The sequence below is a fragment of the Hakea prostrata genome, chromosome 5 (genome assembly GCF_041222555.1).
Source record: "Hakea prostrata isolate BN-2017 chromosome 5, UWA_Hpros_2, whole genome shotgun sequence".
Lineage (NCBI taxonomy): Eukaryota > Viridiplantae > Streptophyta > Magnoliopsida > Proteales > Proteaceae > Hakea > Hakea prostrata.
In genome coordinates, this window is record NC_142604.1 from 8,467,208 (window position 1) to 8,489,039 (window position 21,832).

A 21,832-nucleotide genomic window follows, 5' to 3' on the forward strand; every position below is an offset into this window, starting at 1 on the left:
AGCTTTAACATATAGAGAGTAGATGACAAAAGAATATTTCTATTATTAAAGAAGCCAAGAGAAAGAGAAAGAGAATCAAATAGGGGTGATTCTCAATCTAAACAGGACTGATGCATATATGAAGACAAGGCCAGGTATGCCATGATTCTTGATCTTCTGTTGACATACCGCATATCCCAAACCTTGGGCTTTGTATGTTACAGTGATCAAGAATCCTTCTTTGCCATGAGAATGCTTATCAAGCCATGACTCAATTCCTTAGATAAGTGCAACATGCCAGAGAGAAGATCTGTATGGAGTATAACTCAGAGCAATTATCACTCTATTGGACTGGGTTTGGCCACGAAAGGAGAGAGGAGAGATGGCAGGGTGTAGAGTTGGGAGCACTTGCCTTGTACCAATGAAGAAGAAACCAAAACCCACCTTAATCATCTCTTAGTATCTCACTGAACACTAACTGAACAGGATTGCAGCTCAACAGCTGCCTACTCTTTTCTGCTTTCTCATAACCTTGGATGACTTATAAGAGCCATGAGATTAAGCCCATTTAACTGGGTGTAAACCAATTTTGAGGGGCATGGAACCAGGTGTGTGTGATTTATTTGTGCCTCACTGCTTCTTTGTAGATTATATAAAATTGAGTGGTAAAGAGAGAAGTAAGAAGCATCACTGCTGAAGCATACAAATTATTGTAGGCCAAAGAATTAAATAAGTTTGGCTTCACATCAATGCAATGTGATAGGAAATAGCTGCAGAGTTATTTACTTCAGTCCACAGTAATGGTGGTTGGGAGAAATTATAGAACATGCATTTGGGCATTGTGTGTGGAATAATACCATAAAGCAGCATGAGTACTTTGGTTCAGCCAAGCTTTGCAGCTTGGGTTTAATCTGGTTCTTTTGGATCTCTTCAATGTCATTGTTCTTACCTTATTTAATGTATGTAGTCAGGCTGAATTAAGACGTAATAATTCCAGCCCTGTTTCCATTACAGTTCTTTACTTTTTTCCAGTATTTTATTTGAGTTAAGATACTTCAACGTAGTTTTGCACTAAGAGGAATTAATTCCAATATTAATCTTGATTTTACTTTCCTTTTTAGAATCTGAGACCATAATGTCCAATCTATATCATGACGTAAGGGGCTAAGACCTTCCCCATGATTTTATTGATGAAGAAGATAGATTTTTTTCCTTCAAATATCCGTGATATTCAGAAATTAATTGCTATGAAATGCAGTAAAACTCTTTGATGGGACACCAAATGCAGGCTGGTAGTTTTCCAGTCAAGGATCAAGCAGGTACCTTAATTAACATTCTCTTATGATCTTGTTCGTTCTTCATCCATTGAGTTATTTAGGTCAAACACAACCTTTCCCATTCCTGCACATGCTTTTTCTTTCTATTTATCTTGTCAATTGATTATCATTGTAATGGGTGTGGTTGAGATCTTTAAACTTCAGATTTCAGTACTCGATTCTGTGATCTATTTTCAGATTCAGTTTCAAAATCCTGCTTTTGCATGATTTCCAGGAATCTGCCTCAATAGGATTTTTCTAAAATTTCAACTCAGAATTTGATCCAAGTTCTGATTTCCGCCAGCATTCACAGTTTCATATCACTATTTATCTATCAATTCAAATCATTAACAGTACTACTTAAAGTTCTCGAAATTTTCTGGTTTTGATCACTGTTTTGATCCCGGCTTTCTAAAAATCTTACCCTAGTAGGTTTGTCCAAATTTGTCAGATCTGGGCCAAAACTTTGAGGAGTTGTTCACCTCTAACACCTACACCCTTGACCCACATTTGTGGCTTTTGAGACCATTCTGGTTCTTTGATTTTCTGGAATTAAATTACTCCAAATTCCAGTTTGGATTTCTCTAACCCAACACCTTAAATGATAAAAAATTCATTGCTCGCCCTTCTAGATAACATCAATATCAAGCAGGAGGATGAAGATCACAGAATTTGAGAATGGTGCCCCCAACCACCAACCACTGGAGCTGGTTCTGATATCTACATCCTATAAATATCTATCTAGTAGTTAACCAGAAGAGGAAGAGATTTCTTAAATTCAAGTAAAAAAGGTTTGGAAGATTTATATATCTATGCTCCTCAAAAAGTAGTAATTTTAGCTTCAGTACCGGCATTAGATAAGGTGCTTTTGTGGATAATCAGCAAATTGGATGGCCTTTGGCACTTTGGCTCAGATGTTATTTTAGTTTCAAGGAAGAGAAATTGCCTCACATTTTCTGAACTGTGATTTAGCTAAAAGAGCATGGCAAACTATTAGCAGTAAGTTCAGGATGGTGTACATGACCAAGGATTGCGAAGCATATGTTCATGTGTTGGCTTACTCTTCTGTGGAAGAAAAGAAAAGGAAGGCTCTTGAAAGCCACAAAAACCATCCCCTACAGTGTGTGCTCATACTGGCTTTAATTTACTGGGTGCTGGAATGCAACCAACTTAAAGGTGCCCCAGAAAGTCATTTCCTTCTGATTGTTTTCCATGATTGATGAATGTTGTGATTTTTGTACGGAAAATTGTAGCACTGATTCTTTTTCAGTGCTATATGGTAATAATGAATATGTGTGACTTTAAATGTCATATATGAACGAAGTCTCAATAATCCTTCTGGGGGCAGTGAATGGAAGTAGTTTGGTTGACAAAGAAAGTAACCACAGTGAAGTACTTATCTTTTGGTAAACTGGTAAAGTAGTTTGATTTCAATTATTAATTCTTAAGTAGAGAATACTGGCCAAACAGCATAGCAGATAGAAACACCCAAGTGATAAGTTTTGAACTGATGAACAGAAAAATTATTATCTTCCAGAATCAAGTACAAAGCAAGAAACTCACCCGCTAGTGTTCTCATTACTGAAGATGATTTCCCAAATGAGTAATTCTTCAAACACGAAGAGGCAAATGATCAGACTTGTCAATATAAAAGAGCTTCAAAAGAGGTAATAAATCATAATTGGAGGGGGGGGGAGGGAAAAACTGCGCATTCAAGATGTGGACATGCACACCTTCGATGAAACACTCAAGAAATCCCACACCTCATGCTGTTCAGCAACATTGGCAATTGACAAAAGATCCTAGAGAATGGAAGCATTAGAGAAACAATAGGGAAAGGGGACAAACACAATACAACAAAGATATGGAGAAAAAATCATACTTGCAAATATTTGTCAAGCTGAATGCAGCGTTGATGAACAAAAGAATCATCAGTACTCGAGGAAAGAAACCTCTTAGGAGGCAAATGTAAATTATAATTGGGTATATCCTTCAGGTATCGATGGAGTCTCTCAAAGTTACTATATCTGTATCGCAGACAACCAAGTATCAAACAAAATGCTAGATACAGTAAATTAAGGAACTGAATAATTGATTAAAGCAACAAAAACCAACCTTCTTTTGACAAACCATGTTCTTTTCTCTGCGTCTCTCACAGCAATTGAATAAACAGCAAAGGATTTTGACCCAATCTTTTCGAAGTATGCTCCCACAACCTGCAGAACATCATTCGCACAAAAATGTGGAAACGAGGAAAGAGATTAATAAGTTACAGAAAAAAAAAAAGGTAACCATTTGTAATAATAATATATAGGGAAAGGAAGTACACACTGTCAATGTGTGCTTCCCTCCCACAGTTTCTCTCTTCTCACTCTATCTCCTTGTTTAAAATGTAGGGTTCCTTCTCTCTCATTAAATAAACAGTTTCACTAACTACTATTGGAATGCAAGTAAGTTGCGACTATAAGTGGGTAGCCTGTAGACCTCTCACTCTAGTAAAGAAATGAAAAAGGATGTATACAATGCACAAGGTACTCGCCATTGCAGGACTTGGGGAGGGTTAATGTACACAGCTTGCCCAGCATTTGCAGAGAGCCGTTTCCAGCTCCCTAATAAATTTACAAAGATAATAACTAAGACTACCACAGAGCAGCTTTGAATTCAGTCCCACATTTTTAATGAGCTTCCAGTTAATTTTATAGAGTCTTATAATCCTTATAGCATTTTATTAAGAATAAAAAGGAAAGTCTTACAACTCTTACCCGACACCTCAGCTTAGGGGCATGCAGGCGCCCTTCTTTCCAGATCAGTATATCAGAAGTACTCATAACATTATGTTCTTCTTTGTGCAATCCAAAATTTGGGCTGTAGAACTCCTCAGAAATGATCAACCCTCCTGTGAGTGTTTTCTCAGAATCATGTTGAGCTTGCAGAGCAGAAGTGCTACTTGATCTTTTAAGCTGAGTTTTACTGCCTTTGAAATGAGGAATTGTATTAGCTTCCAACCCAGATGACACTCCCTCATCCACAGGCGGTCGTGTTTCATCGTCTACTCTATCATTTGCTGGAGTCTCAACATTTGCTCCATCAGTTAACCTAACCACAAATTTGGCATCCATTCCAGTTGAACCTACAGGTACTTTGGGTAATATTTCCTCAGAGTTTTTCACAGACGTGTTACCACTGGATTGTGAAGTACCCATAACAGGCTTCTGTCGATTCCCTGCTTGAGCAAACTTTTCAGCTTTTTTTTTATAGTTTCTTCCTTTAGTCCATAGGTTCTCAAGATTTTCTGGAGCAAGAACTTCTGTTCTTCTTTGTGTTGTGACATCTAACATCCTTGCCCAATCAGCAGCCTGAGGCTGTGCAGGACCTTCATCATAATTGAGGCTCTGACTGTGCCCAGATGTACCCAATGCCAAGGGAACCATTCCCTGATTGCTGGATTTTGCCAATACCACGTCACTTTCTTCCCTAAAAGTTGCAGCACTTTTCCCTAACGTGGCAGGTTCACCACTTTGTACATTTCCAAATGCACCAGAATTATCATGATGATGAGTAGTGGCAACATTTGACCGATCATTCCCAACCTCTTTTGTGTCCTCCTCTTTGGTAGTCAGGAAAAGGTACTCAATTAACTCGTTTATGTACCTGGAAAAGAACAATTGCATATGAACCATATAGGTCTTTTGATGAAATTAATTACATGCAGAACCTGTCAAAGCTAGGAACTCTTAAGTCATAATAATCAACAGTCACATGTAGAGTCACTAAAAATTTTTAGGTAACCTTTTTTTTGAGATAATTTCCCAGATGGTCAGATTTTAAAAAAGAGTTACCCAATAAGATATCTTTAGAAAAGTTTTACTCAAATAAATTATATTTTTTTTAAATAATTACCAAATTCCAAATTTTGTGATAATTTTTCCCGCCCAACTAATTTTCTCTTATGAACTACCGAAATTACCCTCAAGCCTTTTATACATATATTTAGTTATATTTTTTTGCCTTTTTAAATAATTTTTTTCATAATTCAATTCCTAAAAATAGGTACACAATCTCTCACGTTAGTTATTAGCATTCAAAATTATTACTTTTTTTTTTAATAATGTACTCTTGAAAATTCGTCTATAATTCTCACTAATTCCTCATTCATTTTTTTTCCCCCTTTTAGGCTCTAGTTGTTAACTTTTTTTTTTTTTGGGGGGGGGGAATCAAGAGCTTTATATTAGGGGGTGGGAACCCTCTAGTATGAAAAAATAATTTATTTAAAGAGGTTAAAAAATGTAACTAAATATATACATTAAAGGCTTAGAGGGTAATTTGGGTAGTTCATAGGAGAAAATTAGTTAGGCGGGAAAAGTTATGACAAAATTTGGGATTTGTTAATTATTTAAAAAAATAGAATCCATTTGAGTAAAACTTTTTTTAAATATCTTATTGAGTAAATCTTTTTTTAAATCTTACCATCTGGGAAATTCTCCCTTTTTTTTTTCCACCATACTCAAACCTATAAACTAACCTTAAGTAGTCATTTGACCACAGAGATGACAAAACCAACAGTTTCAAGCATCAGAAGGAAGTCACTAAAAGAAAAAAAATGAGCTGGCACTTAAATTGAAGAATTTGTTAATTAAAAATTACAGAATTCAAGGAAGTAATCAGGTCTGGGCCTGTGCATAATGGTCGGTGGAGAATAGTTGTAGCCTGAGGTCAAGGCACTGAGACAGCCTCTCAGCAAAAATTGCTGGGGTAAGGCTGCCCCGGAAAATTGCACCCCAGACTCTGCTTGTGTGGAAACCTTAGACACTGGATTTGCCCTCTTTAAAGAAAAAGTAATTGTCAATCTATTGCTTTGGGTGATCATTTCGTTTCTCAATATCCAATTTAAATGCTCCCAGCCTCCCATAACCATCCCAAACTAAAAAGCCATTGGAGTGTATATTGAAGTGACAAGATAATATGCATACAGTACACAAAATAACAAGTTCTAAATATAGACAAGAGAGGGGGGCAGGGCAATAACCTTCACCACAGACTACTTGCTTTCTGTTTTGGGGGAAAATGTAAGTTTATATTAACATCTATGAATTGCATTATGGAATAAAAGGAAGGTAAGGCATTCCCAAACATAGAAACCATATATAAACAATGCAGCAACATAGGAGCATTCCCAAGAAGAGTTTTTTTGGGTCCATTGAACTTGCACAGACCACTGGACTATGGAAAATAGAATATTTAAGTCAATTTCCTTCGCCGTCAAACAGTCAAAGGAATATTGATATTAGAAAGTCTAATTAGATTAGTGTTATTTTGACTTTATTTCTTACATTAATTTTTATTCATTTATCAAGGAATGGGATGAAGCACTCACTGGAGTTGCCAAGAGTAGACAAAGTAGGAGCTGCAGTAAGAGTTAAAAAGTAAAGCATTGTAATCAGCATATTTTTGGTTAAGGTTAAGGAAATGTTTCACTTCCACTTGGTTGATACTCAAGCAGTGCGAAGCCCAACTTTCCTTTTTCTTCATATCGCCTTCTATTTGGACCTATTTACCGAAGGTTTTCTGAATTACAAGCATCAAACAATAACACAAATGACTTGAAATGTGAACATCTTCACATGTTGCAACAAAAGCACAAAATGGAACGATGTCCCAATGATTCAAAGAAAGATCAAAAACCCTAAAAGTATCAACATCAGAAGCAACTCTTCTGAAAAAACGATTTTTGAAACCCTTATGCTCAATTTCAAGACCCCGAAGGAAGCTAGATTGTCAACTTCTAGCTCACTGAGAATCATTCTAAGCTATCATAAGAAATTTATTTCAAGTCACTTTTGCTGTCAAAGCCCTGATTATGTCGGTCTCAATTTCTACCCCTAAATTTGATAAAAGTTTGACAGAACTTGATTTCTAAGCTCTTGAATACATCCTTTACTCCATAAGCAATCAACAGCAGCAAAAGAAACCTAGATCTTGATCTTCAAAATGAATCAGTCTCAAGACATATTTGCAGCATAGCGTGTATTTTCAAACAGAAACCAAAAACTTAAAGAACAGGAATGAATCAATCAATAATGGTTGAGACCTTGGAAAGAAATGAGATACCATGGAAGTTGTGCTAGTCCCCAAAGAGCTTGTAATGATACCATGTAAGATAACAAACAAGAAACGAAGAAGGTCAATGAGAATCTATGTGTTTGTATAATATTGGGAGTTTTCCCACTCAGTGTTGGTTGAATAGAGGACAAGATACTACAGAAGTCGTTGTAGTCCCCAAAGATCTTGTTATGATAACATGTAAGATAACAAACTAGAAATGAAGAACAATGAGAATCAATGTGTTTTGTGTGATGTTGGACTTTCCCACTCAAAGTTGGTTGAATAGGAGACGATATACTACAGAAGTTGTGGTAGCCCCTAGAGATCTTGTTATGATACCATGTAAGATAACAAACGAGAAACAAAGAACAACAAGAATCTATGTGTTTGCTTGACATTGGGGGTTTCCCACTCAGTGTTAGAGCTCCCAAATCATTCAATATACACATACATGACTTAAGTGACACAACAAAGAAATAATAAACAAGAAAACAAAACACTAGACCAAAACTACCCTAGACTAGAACAAAAAACTAAACAGTCTCTACTTACAATATCCATAATAAATGGCGAGGGTTCAACGGTTTGATTACACTTGCTATGTTGAAGTTTGATATTCTTGAGATGCGATACAGCTCCCTCTCTTGATGCTAGGATCTCCAAAAGCCCAAGCTTCAATCTTAAGTCGATGGGTGATTCGCTCCCTGATGAGGACATCAATGAGCAGTTCCGAGTTTACTGGCGACGCCGACGTAGAGATCATCCCACGACAGCATCTATGTGGATCGATGATGAGTTCGAAGGTTATCAGATTGCTAGGATCTTATGGTTCGATGAGAAACACTGCTCATAGGCAGTTTATCATGTTATTTTCCTTAAGTCTTAGTGGGTTGGGTAATAGTTTACTATTGAAATATTTTAATTTCATGTTTGAGTCTTTATGGGCTGGGCCTAGAGTCTATTTTTGCCCAATTTTGAATTATTTTGAGTTTGAGTTATATTTACAACTTAAGTTGGGGTTATTTTGGGAATTAAACATGTAGGGTTGTGAGGGATCAATTTTTTTATTTAAACCTTGTATGAAATTCGTTTTTGGAAGCAATGAATGAAAAAAAGAATTAGAAAAGAAGTTTAAGCTGCTCTCTCTCTCTCTCTCTCTCTCTCTCTCTCTCTCTCTCTCTGGCGGTACTAGTTCTTCCCCTTCTCTCCAGGTAAGCTCTCTCTCCTCCTTTCACCCTTGTTTCCCACTAGAAAAAATTCCCCCTTGCTCTCCTCTACAAAGATCTCCTCTTTTTTTTTCAAAAAATACCTAGTTTCTTTCCTGGAAATCTTCTTCTTCTTCCCCAAACCCCACGGTTGTTCCCTTATACGGCAGTCTAGTTTTCTTTTGTTAGTCTCCTTTCCCTTCTCTTTGTTTCTTTTCTTTCTCTCCCTCTCTCTTATCACCTACTCTCTTTCCTAGGATACACCATTACTTCAAAATATTTTAATCTCCTTTCCTAGGATTCACCACTACTTCAAAAAAATTTTCTTTCTCTTATTTTTGTTCCTAAATACTTTCTAACTCCTGTTTTTGTAGCTAGGATCAGCAGGTAACATTATCTCTCCCTAAATATTTCTCATTTAGTCTTTGGAAGTAGTTTTGTTTAAAATAAAAACTTCCCAAGACTTCCTTTTACATTGTTAATTGTTGAATTCCTTGTTAGAAATCTGATATTGATTAGGATAGCTCTATTTTCTTTAAGTTTCTTAATACCCTTGCATTCAATTTAGTGTTATGGTGCCAAGATTCTCATCCCCTTATTTCCCTATTGATTCTTGTTTAATTGTGCTTACCAGTAAGACTTATTGTATTTATTTCTCTACTTTCGCTGTCTTACATGCATGATTAATCAGATTTCAAGTGCTGCAAATTCCTTTCTTTACTATCTGTCAAGAATAGGTGTTCAATTCTAAAAGTCTAGTAGCCCACTTTGTAGGTCCCCTAGTTTCTAGGGTTTCTCCTACATCACTCCCCCCGCCGCCGCCGCCCAAAAAAAAAGGAGCTCCAAAACCCTCACTTAGAGGTGTTTTCCCTTCATAGGAGAAAGAGAGGCAAGACAGATGCAAGATTTCAGGTTGAGGTTGAGGTCTCCCTAAGAGAATGCCTTCAACTAGAACCAAGTCGACCCGAGAACAAGATATAACTTAAGACCTCAATGAGGCACAAGACCTTGGTCAAATCATGCATCACCTACTGTCTCATATTGAGACTTCATGAGAACAAAACTTTTACAAGATCTCGTATTATTCAAAGAACTGAAACAAAAATAAAAACTTCTGACTCAGCCAAGGTTTCAAAATAGTAACTTTCTGTTATTGCATGAATTAGGACAAAAAACAGAAAGTATACCATGCCTTCTCTACACCAACAGCCTGGGCCCCATACGATCTCCTATAAGCATTCCCCATAGAAAGCAAAATAGGCTGTGACATTGTTCACATGAACAGTGTTTTGGTCAGCACTTCAATCTCCACCAGCTGTATTGGGGTCCACTTGAATTCTGAAAGTACTCCTTCAGCTGCTGGCTTGATGTGGCAATATGGACCAAGATAAGGCAGAAACTGAATGGAAATTACTGGGTAGAATCTAACCCAAAAGATGGGCAAATATTCCAATTGATGGACTTGGACTGCAAATCACTATTACAGCCATATGATCTAGAACAATCATTATTAATTCCACCATATCCATGTCTCTAGGAAGTAATGCTTTTCACCTTTCTAACAATTTATTGGATGAAAACCATGAATATCCATAGTTCTGTTATATAATTCTTTTATTCCTAATAAGAAAATTTTCACATTGTTCACAGCTCTGGATGGTTAATCACTTCTCAACTTCCCTGTGCCCATTATGAGTCAATAAACCATAGTAACATTATTCAACAAATTGTAATTTCCCCCTATATGCATATGTTTCTCATTCTGTACATGTAAATACGAATGGAATACATAGAAAGAGAGAGATAAGACAAATAAGATGCTAGCACACTGTATGCTACTAAGATACCCATCCCCCTAACATATATAGATAGATAGATATTTACCCTGGGCTTGCAAAACTCATGATGGGTTGCATAACCAGGCAAGTTAAAAGCTCTCTAGCAATAGAACGGACAAGGGGACACTGAGCATCTCGAGGTCTTAATACCACAGCCAAGACACCTCCCATAAGACGCTGAAGAACCTGAAAACAAACTAAAAGATATGAGTATGAGAAGACAAAACTAAAGCAGAACATCAACGATAATAGATGGAGGAAATCATCAGAACTCTCCACTCACACCTTGTACTCACACTCAGCAGATACCAGCGCTGGGTGGAGCTCCTTAGAAGCCATAAGATGATGTTTCAACCTTTCATCTCTTTCTTCAGAAGATAGTGTTACCATGACATCAACACCAATAGCCAACTGATTTCTTCTATAAAGGTCTATGTGGTCCCCTATCATGTCAACCAGTTCCCTGAAACATTCGAAAGTCATTTGGTTCTAATGGTACCCAAACTAAGATATCCATAAAACTTAAAAAGCTTATGGATGACTTACAAAAGTAACACAAAAGCACCTTGTTAACAAGTCGACAAGGTTAATCTCTTTCATCCTCCTTGATATTTCAGCAAGAACATCAATAATTAAAAGACGTATCTGCTCAGGGACCTCTCTGTCAGGAGTGATGGCAGAATACCACAAGTCTACTACAAATTCCTGTAAAATCTTGCGAATGAGGTTGTCAATCGCAGCTTCCACAAGTGGAGAATCAATTTTCCTCTTCCACTTTGGTGATGCTGGCAGGTTGGAAAGGCGAGGATCATCCACAGGCAACTGCTTCTTCGCCAAGTGAGAAAGGTATGTCCGCCGACGAACTGGTGGAACCCGCCAGTGGATCTCCACCTCACGACTAAGAATCCGTAATGCATAGACCAACAGAATAGATATAGGAACATTCATCAACATCGATTTACTAGTATCTGCAACGAAAATGTAAGACCAGAAACATGGATGCGAGAAAATAGATTAGATGGAAGAATGTACCAAAAAGGAACGAAAATTATAACAAGTGATAAAAATTCTGGCAATACTCATCTCAAAATGGAGTGACTACTAGAGCTAATAGATAAGTGTATGACCAAACTGATGCTGGCAGAGTTGAGTGATTAAAAGCACAGAAGCTAAGTCTAAATACTGAAAAACTTTTTCTCTACCTTTCTGCCACGAAAAGAGTGGAAATAAAGGAGGCTAAAAGGTCATTCCACGAAAACGTTATTTCTTGTATTTGGACGATAGTCAAATTCGTTAATTTTACAGTCCTTTATCTAAATTAAGGAGATTTTGGAGCTGAAAGTCGAAATCGAGTTCGAATTACTTACGGGACAAGAAGTAGGAAACAGCAAAAATGACCACCGCCCACCATACAGTTCGAACCTTAACTTCCTCGATCAGATCCTGCAAGGTCTCCATCGGCTTCATTGTCCGGAAACCCTAGATAAATTTTTTTGCCTGAATTTATCTTCGATTGAACGTACACCACGACGATCTCCAACAGAGATGACCAGCGAACAAATTCGAGATTGGCTCACCTGAGTTGTGAAGTTAAAAAATAATAAATTGGACTTTGATAACATGAAAGAGAAAGAAAAAAAAAATTGTATTGATCGTGAGCTCTATGTGAGCTGGAGCGGCGGTGGTATTACAAGAGTTAGAGCATGAATAATACAACAAAAGACAGATTGAAACTAGGGTTACACGAATTAAGATAGATTGCTGTTAGGCTTTTTGAGTTTGAGTGGAATCCTGATAATATGTGTGTGAAGATCAAGTTTGAATAGAACCTCTGATCATTATCTTTAGAATTGGTATGAAAAGAGAATCTACCTCAAATTCTAAATGGAAATACACCTTTCTGGCCAGCTCTTCCTGCAGAAAACCAAGTACCTGCAGCATCCAGAAGCCCTGGAGAGGGCTATTCGACTCGAGTTTCGGAACGTTGGAGAGGAAGAAAAATGATTTGAAGCATCTGAGTTTGTTTTTGCACGGATGTTCCACCCTTCCACGGTTCCACGTTCGTAACCTGTTTGGATTCTTTGGAAACAGAAAAGAAAATGACGAAAATATCCTCTTCCATTTAGTTACAGGATTACCTCGTCACATGGCACACGTCACTAGATAATCTCACATCCTTTCGTCAACTGCTACTTAACTGTAAACCGTATCAAATCGAATAACATATGATTCTCGAATATGTTTAGCAACGAACCGTTCGCAGCATCGACTGATTGACGAATATGCTCGAGAATCAAGATGATTATCTTACCCCAAAAAAAAAAAATCATGATGATTAAGTTGTTGGGCCTTCAGGTGGGCTTATTACAATCAGCTTTACAAATGGGCTTAGTAGATGAGGAGCTCTTTTTTAGCTGCGTATGAGAGAACACAGTAATACCCTTCTTTTTTTTGGGGTGGATGTTGCCAAGGAATGGAGAAGAGTCCAGATCATCTTCCCATCAGGGTATAGATATGGGCTCCCTTATGCTTCTTTCCCATATAGTAGGGGGTAAGACGTATGTGAGAGCCACTTATCTGATTTATTTTGTCAGTATACAAAGGTAAGCTCCACCTCTATTGTGTGGTGGAAAAACCTATGAGGAATAAAAACCTTTTCCGTGATAAGAAACGTCTGAGGAATACATACCTCTCCTATGACAATTAGGAGATTCCATACTTGAAGGGGAGTGGGTGGGGGATGTGTGAGGAGGCAAAAGTTCAAAACCAATACCTTTTTTTGGATTTACATGAAACTTTTGAAACAAAAGAAGGCCATTGATAGAGAATATTTGTTCTCTTTTGTTAGAAAAACAGAGCAAAGACAAGCACACCAGACCAGATTTTATGTGGTTCATCACCTTAAGGCTATGTCCACGACTGACTAGATCTAGTGTTTTCACTATAAAGAAGAAGATGAACAGGTTAGCAATCTAGCTATTTTTCTACCCCTCTCAACCCTTTTAAGAAACTATAAATAGTTACAACTAAAAAACCTTACTTAAAAGAAAAAGACTAAAATGACTCTTAACCTAAGAATGCCCACTAGAAATACATTACCTCCAAGCAATTAGAGGCTCACAACTAGTCATGTCGAAGAACTCAAAATTCTGAGCATGACCCATTGCCTTTTTTAATGCTCTAATTCACAATTAATCATTTCGAAGAACTCAAAATTCTAAACACGAATTGTTGTCGTTTCTAACGTCCAAAAATGACCATCCGAGGGTTTAGGCCCTGAAAAAAAATTACATATAAGCTTTCTGTTGTTGAAAATGCAGTCATATATTAACAGGTAAGATGACTAGATAGTTGAATGAACCCAACGTGAAGCTAGAGCTAAGGAGCCTAATCTTAAGTAGTAGTATTGCTTGTATCATCTCCCCAAACTCTGCAACTCGCGCTAGCATCTTCTAGCTTAATACCTCGCAAGGATGACCAAAAGAATTATGTTTCGATATCAAATACATACAAGGTTCTTTTTTTAATCAACTGGCAATGAGTAATATTGTAACAAGTTCACCAACAAAACGGCAAGATAATGACAAAAAAGGTGCACAACATGGTTCTCTTCATCATCGACTGATCTAGTAAGAGCAATCCTTGCATTTATACGACTTGGTAATCCCTTCAACATGACTCCAAGTAGATCAACTAAAACATATTTGAGAAAAAGATTCACATGTAAAGCATCAACGAAGCCCACCAAGAATGAGAAACGATTTAGGAACTTACGAACCCTAACAAAATCAAGATTGGAGCTGGATTTTGCCGCTTCAAATAAGCCCTCTTCTATTTGCTGCTTTCAAAGAGTTGTAGGTTTTTTTATTAAAATCTAAAGCAAATTGTACTGGTATTCAAAATGGAGGCCTTAAAGCACTGACACCCCACTTTATGTTTAAAAAGCACAGAGACCCAAAATTAGATTTTCATTGGATATATTTGTTCAATTTTTCACTGAAAGCATTTCAGACACTGTTTAATATAGGAATATTTTTTAGAATAAACAATGATTTAACTGTTTTCAGTGATAAATTTGACAAATATATCCAATAAAATTTCAATTTTGGGGTCTCTGTGCTTTTTAAACATAAATTGGGGTATCAGTGCTTTAAGGCATCCATTTTGGGGTGCCAGTGCAATTTGTTCTAAAATTTATGTTAAGTTTCAAAATTAGTTTTTGCATTTCTTTTATTTTAATTGTTTTGTTAGTGTGTGGGACTCATGAAGTAAGGGTGGTAATGAGGCACCCATGAATAAATGACCCTTCATAACCTTGATTATGAGGCTCTTCATGACATTGATCATGGGTCTTAAAGGTCTTGATCATAGTGATGAGGTGGGTTTATTTGAAGGGTGGAATTTGCTTAAATTCTAACTCTTGACCTTTAATTATTATTCAACTTTATGACCATTCACGGCCATTACCATGAGTGGGATTAAGTTATTGAATGGATTAATCCAATTCATACAAAGAGGTGAATATAAGAGTTAATTCTCCAAGTAGTGGGGAGGTAAGGTCAAGGTGGTTTATTCTCATTAGTGGAGAAGGGACCAGCCCATTGATTCTCCATTAGTAATTAATTGACTCTCCACCTTCTGAGGAGGTGAGTCATTGTGATTCAATAACCCAATGTTTTGAGAATTTCAAGGGGTGTAAGGTGTGGTGTGGTTTGGGTCTATATAAACCTAATCCTTCCTTGCATATGGTGTATTATAGAGACACTCCTCACATTTACATTATTTGTTACTTATTTTAAAAGTTTCTTCCTTTGAGTTTGTCTAAATGTTGTGCTCTAGCTTTTGGCTCTTTGAACTAGAAGAACTATTTCATCTTCTAGTTGGAGGTTGATTTATCTTAGAGGTAGTGGTGCGAAGAACCCTTGGTAGTAGGGTGCATCAATTACCTTAAAGACAACACTCAAGGTGTGACTCAACCTCATTCATCGATGGTTTGTTCAATTGCAACATCAAGCTCTCCGGATTGGTTAAGGATCTTCATCTTTTAATTGTATTGCAATTTCATTTTTTGTGTTTTGTAGAATTTGTAATACAATTACCCCCAACAAATTAAGAGTCCCCTGTTTGCGCCTTGGTTTTTCTTTTCCCCTCTTTGCAACAAAAGACATAAATCGAACTAAAGTCTAAACCGATCAAACATATAACCAATGAATGTCTTCCCAAAAATCAAAGTAAGAAACTCTGATCAATTTCATTTTGAGCTCAGATCAGTTTTCTTTTTATGAAATCAAAGTCAGACTCCGATTAATTTCTACGCTTAAAATCAAAATCAATGAATGTCTTCCCAAAACCACACAAATGCACAGTTTTTTCAAGCAAGATGATAATTTATAGAGTATAACAAGGAGGCAAATTCAATAAACTAACATTCATACCCTGTTTAGAAAACAAAGATCTGAGAGAAACAGTTTCTAGAGGTTTCTGGAAGGGGAGGGACCGTGGTGAGGTTTCCAGCTAGATAAAGGAAGATGATGGGTCCCTGCATCCATCTTGGCAGCAAAATGAAGAGAAATTAATTGAGAGCACTTTCGTCTTTATACATGACTAGGATATATTGGACATTTTACAATCCAAACTTAAGGGTCAAAATGCTTGACCGTTAAGAAGTGTAACTTGGAATATTAGTCTTTAAGCAAGGGAGGCGCCATGAAATTTGTTGCACTTAAGGGAACATGATTAATTTGAACCCCACTTAAAGGTGGCACCATAGAAAAAACTCATTAAGAAAATATCATTCAATCTTACCCAAGAAAAAAAATATCATTCATCTTCACCACACTTTGACTACTATAATGGCAACCCTTACATTTTGGACCATGCCCATTGCAATACAAGATTTCAGCAATCATACCTAGTCTATGAAAAGCCGTTGTAAACCCCAAGGGCCCGGTTGGGTGCTTGCGGGCCGCAGATAAAAAATCTGAAAAAACTACCAAACAAGAAAAAAAAAAAAACAAAAAAGAAATGGGCCCTCACGTTTAGAGTGCGCTCCAGGTGTCGTCTCGGTTCTGTAACCAGCCCTAAGATATCCCAGTCTATCATGATATTTCAATGTTATCTAGCAACTACATGAGTCCGGATCATCTCCCCATCGAGGGGCTTTGCAACCACAAAATACAGGGGCCCACAGGTAAAGGTGATGAGTTTTTTTTTTTTTTTTTTTTTTTTTTTTATTTTTAATTTTTAAATGTTTTATTATTTTTTACTGTGGGCCACACTATATTCTTATTCTATGGTTGTAAAGCTGTCTTTGTGCTCCTCCAACGGGAGATGATCCGGACTCCCAACTACATATGAGTAAAACCCACATAATTTTAAGTAGTTATTGATGACAACTTGATTGACGTGGGTTGCACATTTGGGTGTCAATCTTGAGACCAAACCTTAAGTGTTTGGTTAACCTAAATTGGCGGAATGAAATCTGTGAATTCATCCTAAAAAATTGTCTGGTCAACGTGATTTTTGTGAATACGCAAATATTTAGCTCTTTTATAGTAGGGGTGAAATCTCTCGATTTCATACACATAAATCTACGATTCATGTTTTTAATGTAAAAAGATGAATCTCTAGATTTCATGAATCCAAGAATTTTCACAATCAAACGGATATAAATCTCTTGATTCTTGAAACCAAATTATTGAATTGGCAGAACTATATGATTTAATTATTGAAATTTTATTAAAGTAGTGAAGATTGAGGATAGCTACAATGTATAAATAAATAATTATAAAAAAAAATTATAATCCTGCATATAATTAAAAAAAATTCTAATTAGTAGAGTCATTTTTTTATTAGTAAATTTAGAAAAAGATTTCAAAAAGCACAAAAAAATGATAACTAGCTTTAAGGAATAAGTTTCAAAAATGAGGATTGATAACTAATTTTGATAACTAAATTAGAAGAAAAAAAAAAGTTTCTGGGAAACGTGGAAGAGGAGAGATAATCGGAAAACTAGTTGAATGTGTGGGTTAAGACTTAAGAGATCAAAATTAAAGCAATTTAAATTCTTATTTTAGATTTACAAACAACTCATGCAAAGAGACTCGGTCATTTTTACTTGCTGTTCTGTGGAAAGCAAGCGAACTGCAAAGCTTTGGACATTTTCGGGGCTAAGAATGAACAAAAATGATTGTTGGACAGCCAGAGAGAGAGACAATGGATGAGCTGAAACATCGGTAAGCATGCCAAAAAGAGCAAAAAAAAGGTTGTTGAGCCCTCAATATAACATTCCTTCTTCCTCTTTCCTTCTTCATTGTGGCCTATAAGCAGCCTTAGGCCTCCCGAATAACAAGATGGTGCGGCATAGCTCCCCATCCAACATGCAGGCCTCAGGCTGCTTTCTGCTTTTTCTTGCACTTTCTTTATCCTTATGCATTACTTCTTCCTTGGCTTTAACAGATGCTCAGGCCTCCTGGATTGCCCATCGCCAGCTCTTGACCCTTCGTGAGGGCAGTGATCTCCCTGATGATTATGAGTCTAAGGTTGACCTCGCCGGCCTTACCTTTCCCAACCCAAGGCTTCGTAGGGCCTATATTGCCCTTCAAGCTTGGAAGAAGGCTATATTCTCTGACCCTCATGACAGAACCGGTAATTGGGTTGGTGCTGATGTATGTGCTTATAATGGCGTTTTTTGTTTTCCAGCACCTGATGATCCAAGCATAAACGTCGTAGCTAGTATCGACCTCAACGGTGATGACATTGCTGGGTACTTGCCACCTGAGATGGGGCTTCTCACGGATCTGGCTGTGTTCCACATTAACTCAAATAGGTTTTGTGGAATTGTTCCATTAAGCTTCACTAAGCTAGGGCAACTCTACGAGTTGGACCTTAGCAACAACCGCTTTGTTGGACACTTCCCTAAAACGGTGATCGACATTCCTGGGCTCAAGTATTTAGATATTCGTTTCAACGACTTTGAAGGAGAACTCCCACCAGAGCTCTTTAACAAAGAGTTGGACGCAATTTTCGTGAACAACAACAGATTCACTGGCAAAATCCCCGACACTCTAGGCAATTCATCAGCATCTGTTATAGTTTTCGCCAATAACAAGTTTAGCGGTTGCATTCCAGGAAGCATAATAAAGAAGCTGGCATTGGAAGAGATTATCTTCGTGAATAATGATTTGTCTGGTTGCATGCCCCCGGAATTTAGCAAGATTGAGAACTTGACCGTGCTTGACTTGGCAGGGAACAATTTGGTTGGTTCTTTGCCAAGCAGTTTCTCTGAGATGAAGAAGGTGGAGGTCTTGGATATTTCTCACAACAAATTGACTGGCTTTGTGCCCAAGAACCTTTGCAAATTACCTTATTTGCAAAACTTCACATTCTCTTACAACTACTTCAAGGGAGAGGCACCTGAGTGTGCAGCAGCAAAGGAATCAGAGGTGATTTTTGACGACAAGAACAACTGCTTGGTTGATAGACCACAACAAAAGACAGCAAGCCAATGTTTGCCTGTTGTGAGCAAACCGGTGGATTGCACAAAGGTCAAGTGTGGACACTCAGCAACGCCATCAAAACCTACACCAACTCCCACTCCCATTGTTCCTAAGCCACAACCCCAACCATCTCCAACACCCACACCACCCACCCCAAAACCACAACCCACACCAGCACCAATCTCAAGTCCTCCACCACCAGTTGTGACTCCCACGCCTGCACCAATTGTTGCTCCCACGCCTGCACCAATTGTTGCTCCCACGCCTATACCAATTTTGGCTCCCACACCGGCACCAATTGTGGCTCCCACACCTGCACCAATTGTGACTCCTACACCAGAACCATCTGAGGCACCAAGCCCTACAATGGTAGGACCAAGAGAACCAGAACGTCCTCCACAATCAGCTACTCCACCACCATTGCCAACTCCAGTACCCTCTCTCCCACCACCAGTCCAATCACCTCCACCACTGGTACACTCTCCCCCACCACCACTAGTCCAATCCCCACCTCCACCGGTGCACTCTCCTCCACCACCAGTCCACTCCCCACCCCCACCAGTACACTCTCCTCCACCACCAGTCCACTCCCCACCACCACAAGTGCACTCTCCTCCACCACCAGTCCACTCCCCACCACCACCAGTGCATTCTCCTCCACCACCAGTGCACTCTCCTCCACCACCAGTTCACTCCCCACCACCACCAGTGCACTCTCCTCCACCACCAGTTCACTCCCCACCACCACCGATGCAGTCTCCTCCACCAGTCCAATCTCCACCTCCATCACCGGTGTATTCTCCCCCACCACCAGTGAAGTCCCCTCCACCACCCGCACCAGTCTCCTCTCCTCCGCCTCCAGTGAAATCCCCTCCACCGCCCACACCAGTCTCCTCTCCTCCACCTCCAGTGAAGTCCCCTCCACCGCCCGCACCAGTCTCCTCTCCTCCACCTCCAGTGAAATCCCCTCCACCGCCCGCACCAGTCTCCTCTCCCCCACCACCAGTGAAGTCCCCTCCACCGCCCGCACCAGTCTCCTCTCCCCCACCACCAGTGAAGTCCCCTCCACGCCTCCCCCCACCAGGAGTCCCCTCCACCGCCCGCACCAGTCTCCTCTCCCCCACCACCAGTGAAGTCCCCTCCACCACCCGCGCCAGTCTCCTCTCCCCCACCACCAGTGAAATCCCCTCCACCACCCCGCACCCGGCCTCCTCTCCCCCACCACCGGTGAAATCCCCTCCACCGCCTCGCACCGGTCTCCTCTCCCCCACCACCAGTGAAATCCCCTCCACCGCCTGCACCAGTCTCCTCTCCCCCACCACTAGTGAAGTCCCCTCCACCACCCACACCAGTCTCCTCTCCTCCACCACCGGCTCCAATATCCTCTCCTCCTCCAACCCCATCCGACGACTTCGTCTTGCCTCCAAGTATTGGGTTCCAGTATTCATCACCACCTCCACCAATGTTCCCAGGGTACTAAGTAGTAGTGCCTCTTCAATATTTTTATTCCTTTTCATTTGTTTAAAACCAAGCTTCTAAACAATGTAAACAATTAATTTTCTTTGTTGTTTCAATCAAGAGAAGCATTGTTACTCTTCTTTATCTATTAAGAAAAAGGCATGCAAGCCGGGAGTATGTAATTCAAAGACATACAGTTTTCATATACCGGAAAGACCATTGTCTTTTCCATTTCATTCCTCATTTCCTATCTATATGTTCCTTTATTTAAAAAATATAAGAAAAAAAATCATATATGTTTATATCTTAATGTGTTTATAAAAAAGATAGCTCCTATTTTCAGTTTATTTATAGCTACATGCCTGCCTGCCTACGTCGAGGTGTGAGTGAGTGAATCCAAATTACATGAGTTGTAGTGTGAATCATCTTTTATCTGAGGTTGAGACTTAATTTAATCTTATCCAAATACAATGATAGTATTCAAACAAGTGAGAGAATTTTTCATAGTGCAAATTTTCAAAAACCTATGTAATTTATGTGATACCCCTAAGATCGTAACCTGAAACCCTAATTGCGTGCAACGACCCATGAATCCAGTAGAAGGAAGCTGTGAGCCATCCAACTTGAGACCATTGGATTAGCATGTAAATTCATGGACTTGGAAGGTGGATATCAAGGTTCAGCGGTTTGTTGGATTTTGGATGAAGATTGGACTTGAATTCAAATTGATTGGGAAGATAGATTATTAACTATCGAGTGTCAGAGTTGGGAGATGCCCAAGTCCAGTTATGAGCCCTTGGCATGTCCCTGATGTTGTACTTATGTTTAGGCCAACCTTAGATCGAGTAACCACCATGCTGTTGTCAAGTGATAGCTAGGGGTGGTCGGTTGGGGGTGGTTGGTCTCCAACCTGTAGTCCCTTATAGATGGTTAGTTGGGACACTATAGGAATTTTGGGTTCTTGCACTCTAAAACTCCTAGTTTTCAGCTCTAAACCCTGAATTCAAGATTATTCTATTCTTAGATGACCGAAAACTCTAGAGCCAGTCAATGGGTGCATTCCTGAGTGAAAGGAAGAGGTATTCGTGGCGGGAATCTTGGATCTTCATGTGATTTCAATCTTAAAGGTATATCATCTATCTCTTATGTCTCCTTTCTGGTATTCATTAAATTTTGAGATATGGATGTAAGGAAACTATATTGGGGGATTAGATTTGATTGAGAAACCATTGTTTTCCATAAATCCTAATCACATCAAGCATAAGGGATGAGATCTACATCTTTCTCAATGACACATTCTCCCAAAATAGGATCCTCAACTTCAGTTTTTTTGATCTTTAGGCTTTGTTGTTGTTTGTTGTTCGAGGGTGTTTAGACACGCAACGGAGATGAAATCCATGCCTAAGATCTGCTAAGAACCCTCCATGGATCGGGGA

The 21,832-nt window shown here is 38.8% G+C and overlaps 2 protein-coding genes across 3 annotated transcripts in view; one reads left to right on the plus strand and one right to left on the minus strand.

The window, feature by feature from the left end:
• LOC149014875 (uncharacterized) overlaps positions 1-12,549 on the minus strand; it is a 28,546-nt gene extending 15,997 nt beyond the window's left edge. The window contains exons 1-10 of one of the 2 annotated variants that reach the window (XM_089156285.1): positions 12,313-12,549; positions 11,808-12,017; positions 11,006-11,408; positions 10,726-10,903; positions 10,487-10,626; positions 4,058-4,946; positions 3,411-3,511; positions 3,178-3,322; positions 3,029-3,097; positions 2,859-2,904 (exon numbers count right to left, since the gene is read on the minus strand). In XM_089156285.1, the coding sequence (XP_089012411.1) occupies positions 2,859-2,904; positions 3,029-3,097; positions 3,178-3,322; positions 3,411-3,511; positions 4,058-4,946; positions 10,487-10,626; positions 10,726-10,903; positions 11,006-11,408; positions 11,808-11,907 (2,071 nt within the window). In that variant the 5' untranslated portion in view covers positions 11,908-12,017; positions 12,313-12,549. Of the gene's footprint in view, positions 1-2,858; positions 2,905-3,028; positions 3,098-3,177; positions 3,323-3,410; positions 3,512-4,057; positions 4,947-10,486; positions 10,627-10,725; positions 10,904-10,986; positions 11,409-11,807; positions 12,018-12,312 lie in introns of those variants that run through there. The other variant, XM_089156286.1, reaches the window with a different exon arrangement.
• Positions 12,550-17,819: 5,270 nt separating this feature from the next.
• LOC149014876 (pollen-specific leucine-rich repeat extensin-like protein 4) lies at positions 17,820-20,418 on the plus strand. Its single transcript, XM_089154626.1, has 3 exons — positions 17,820-19,125; positions 19,279-20,024; positions 20,269-20,418. Exons 1-3 carry the CDS (start codon positions 17,820-17,822, stop codon positions 20,416-20,418), a joined length of 2,202 nt encoding a protein of 733 aa, XP_089010752.1.
• Positions 20,419-21,832: the final 1,414 nt, after the last annotated feature.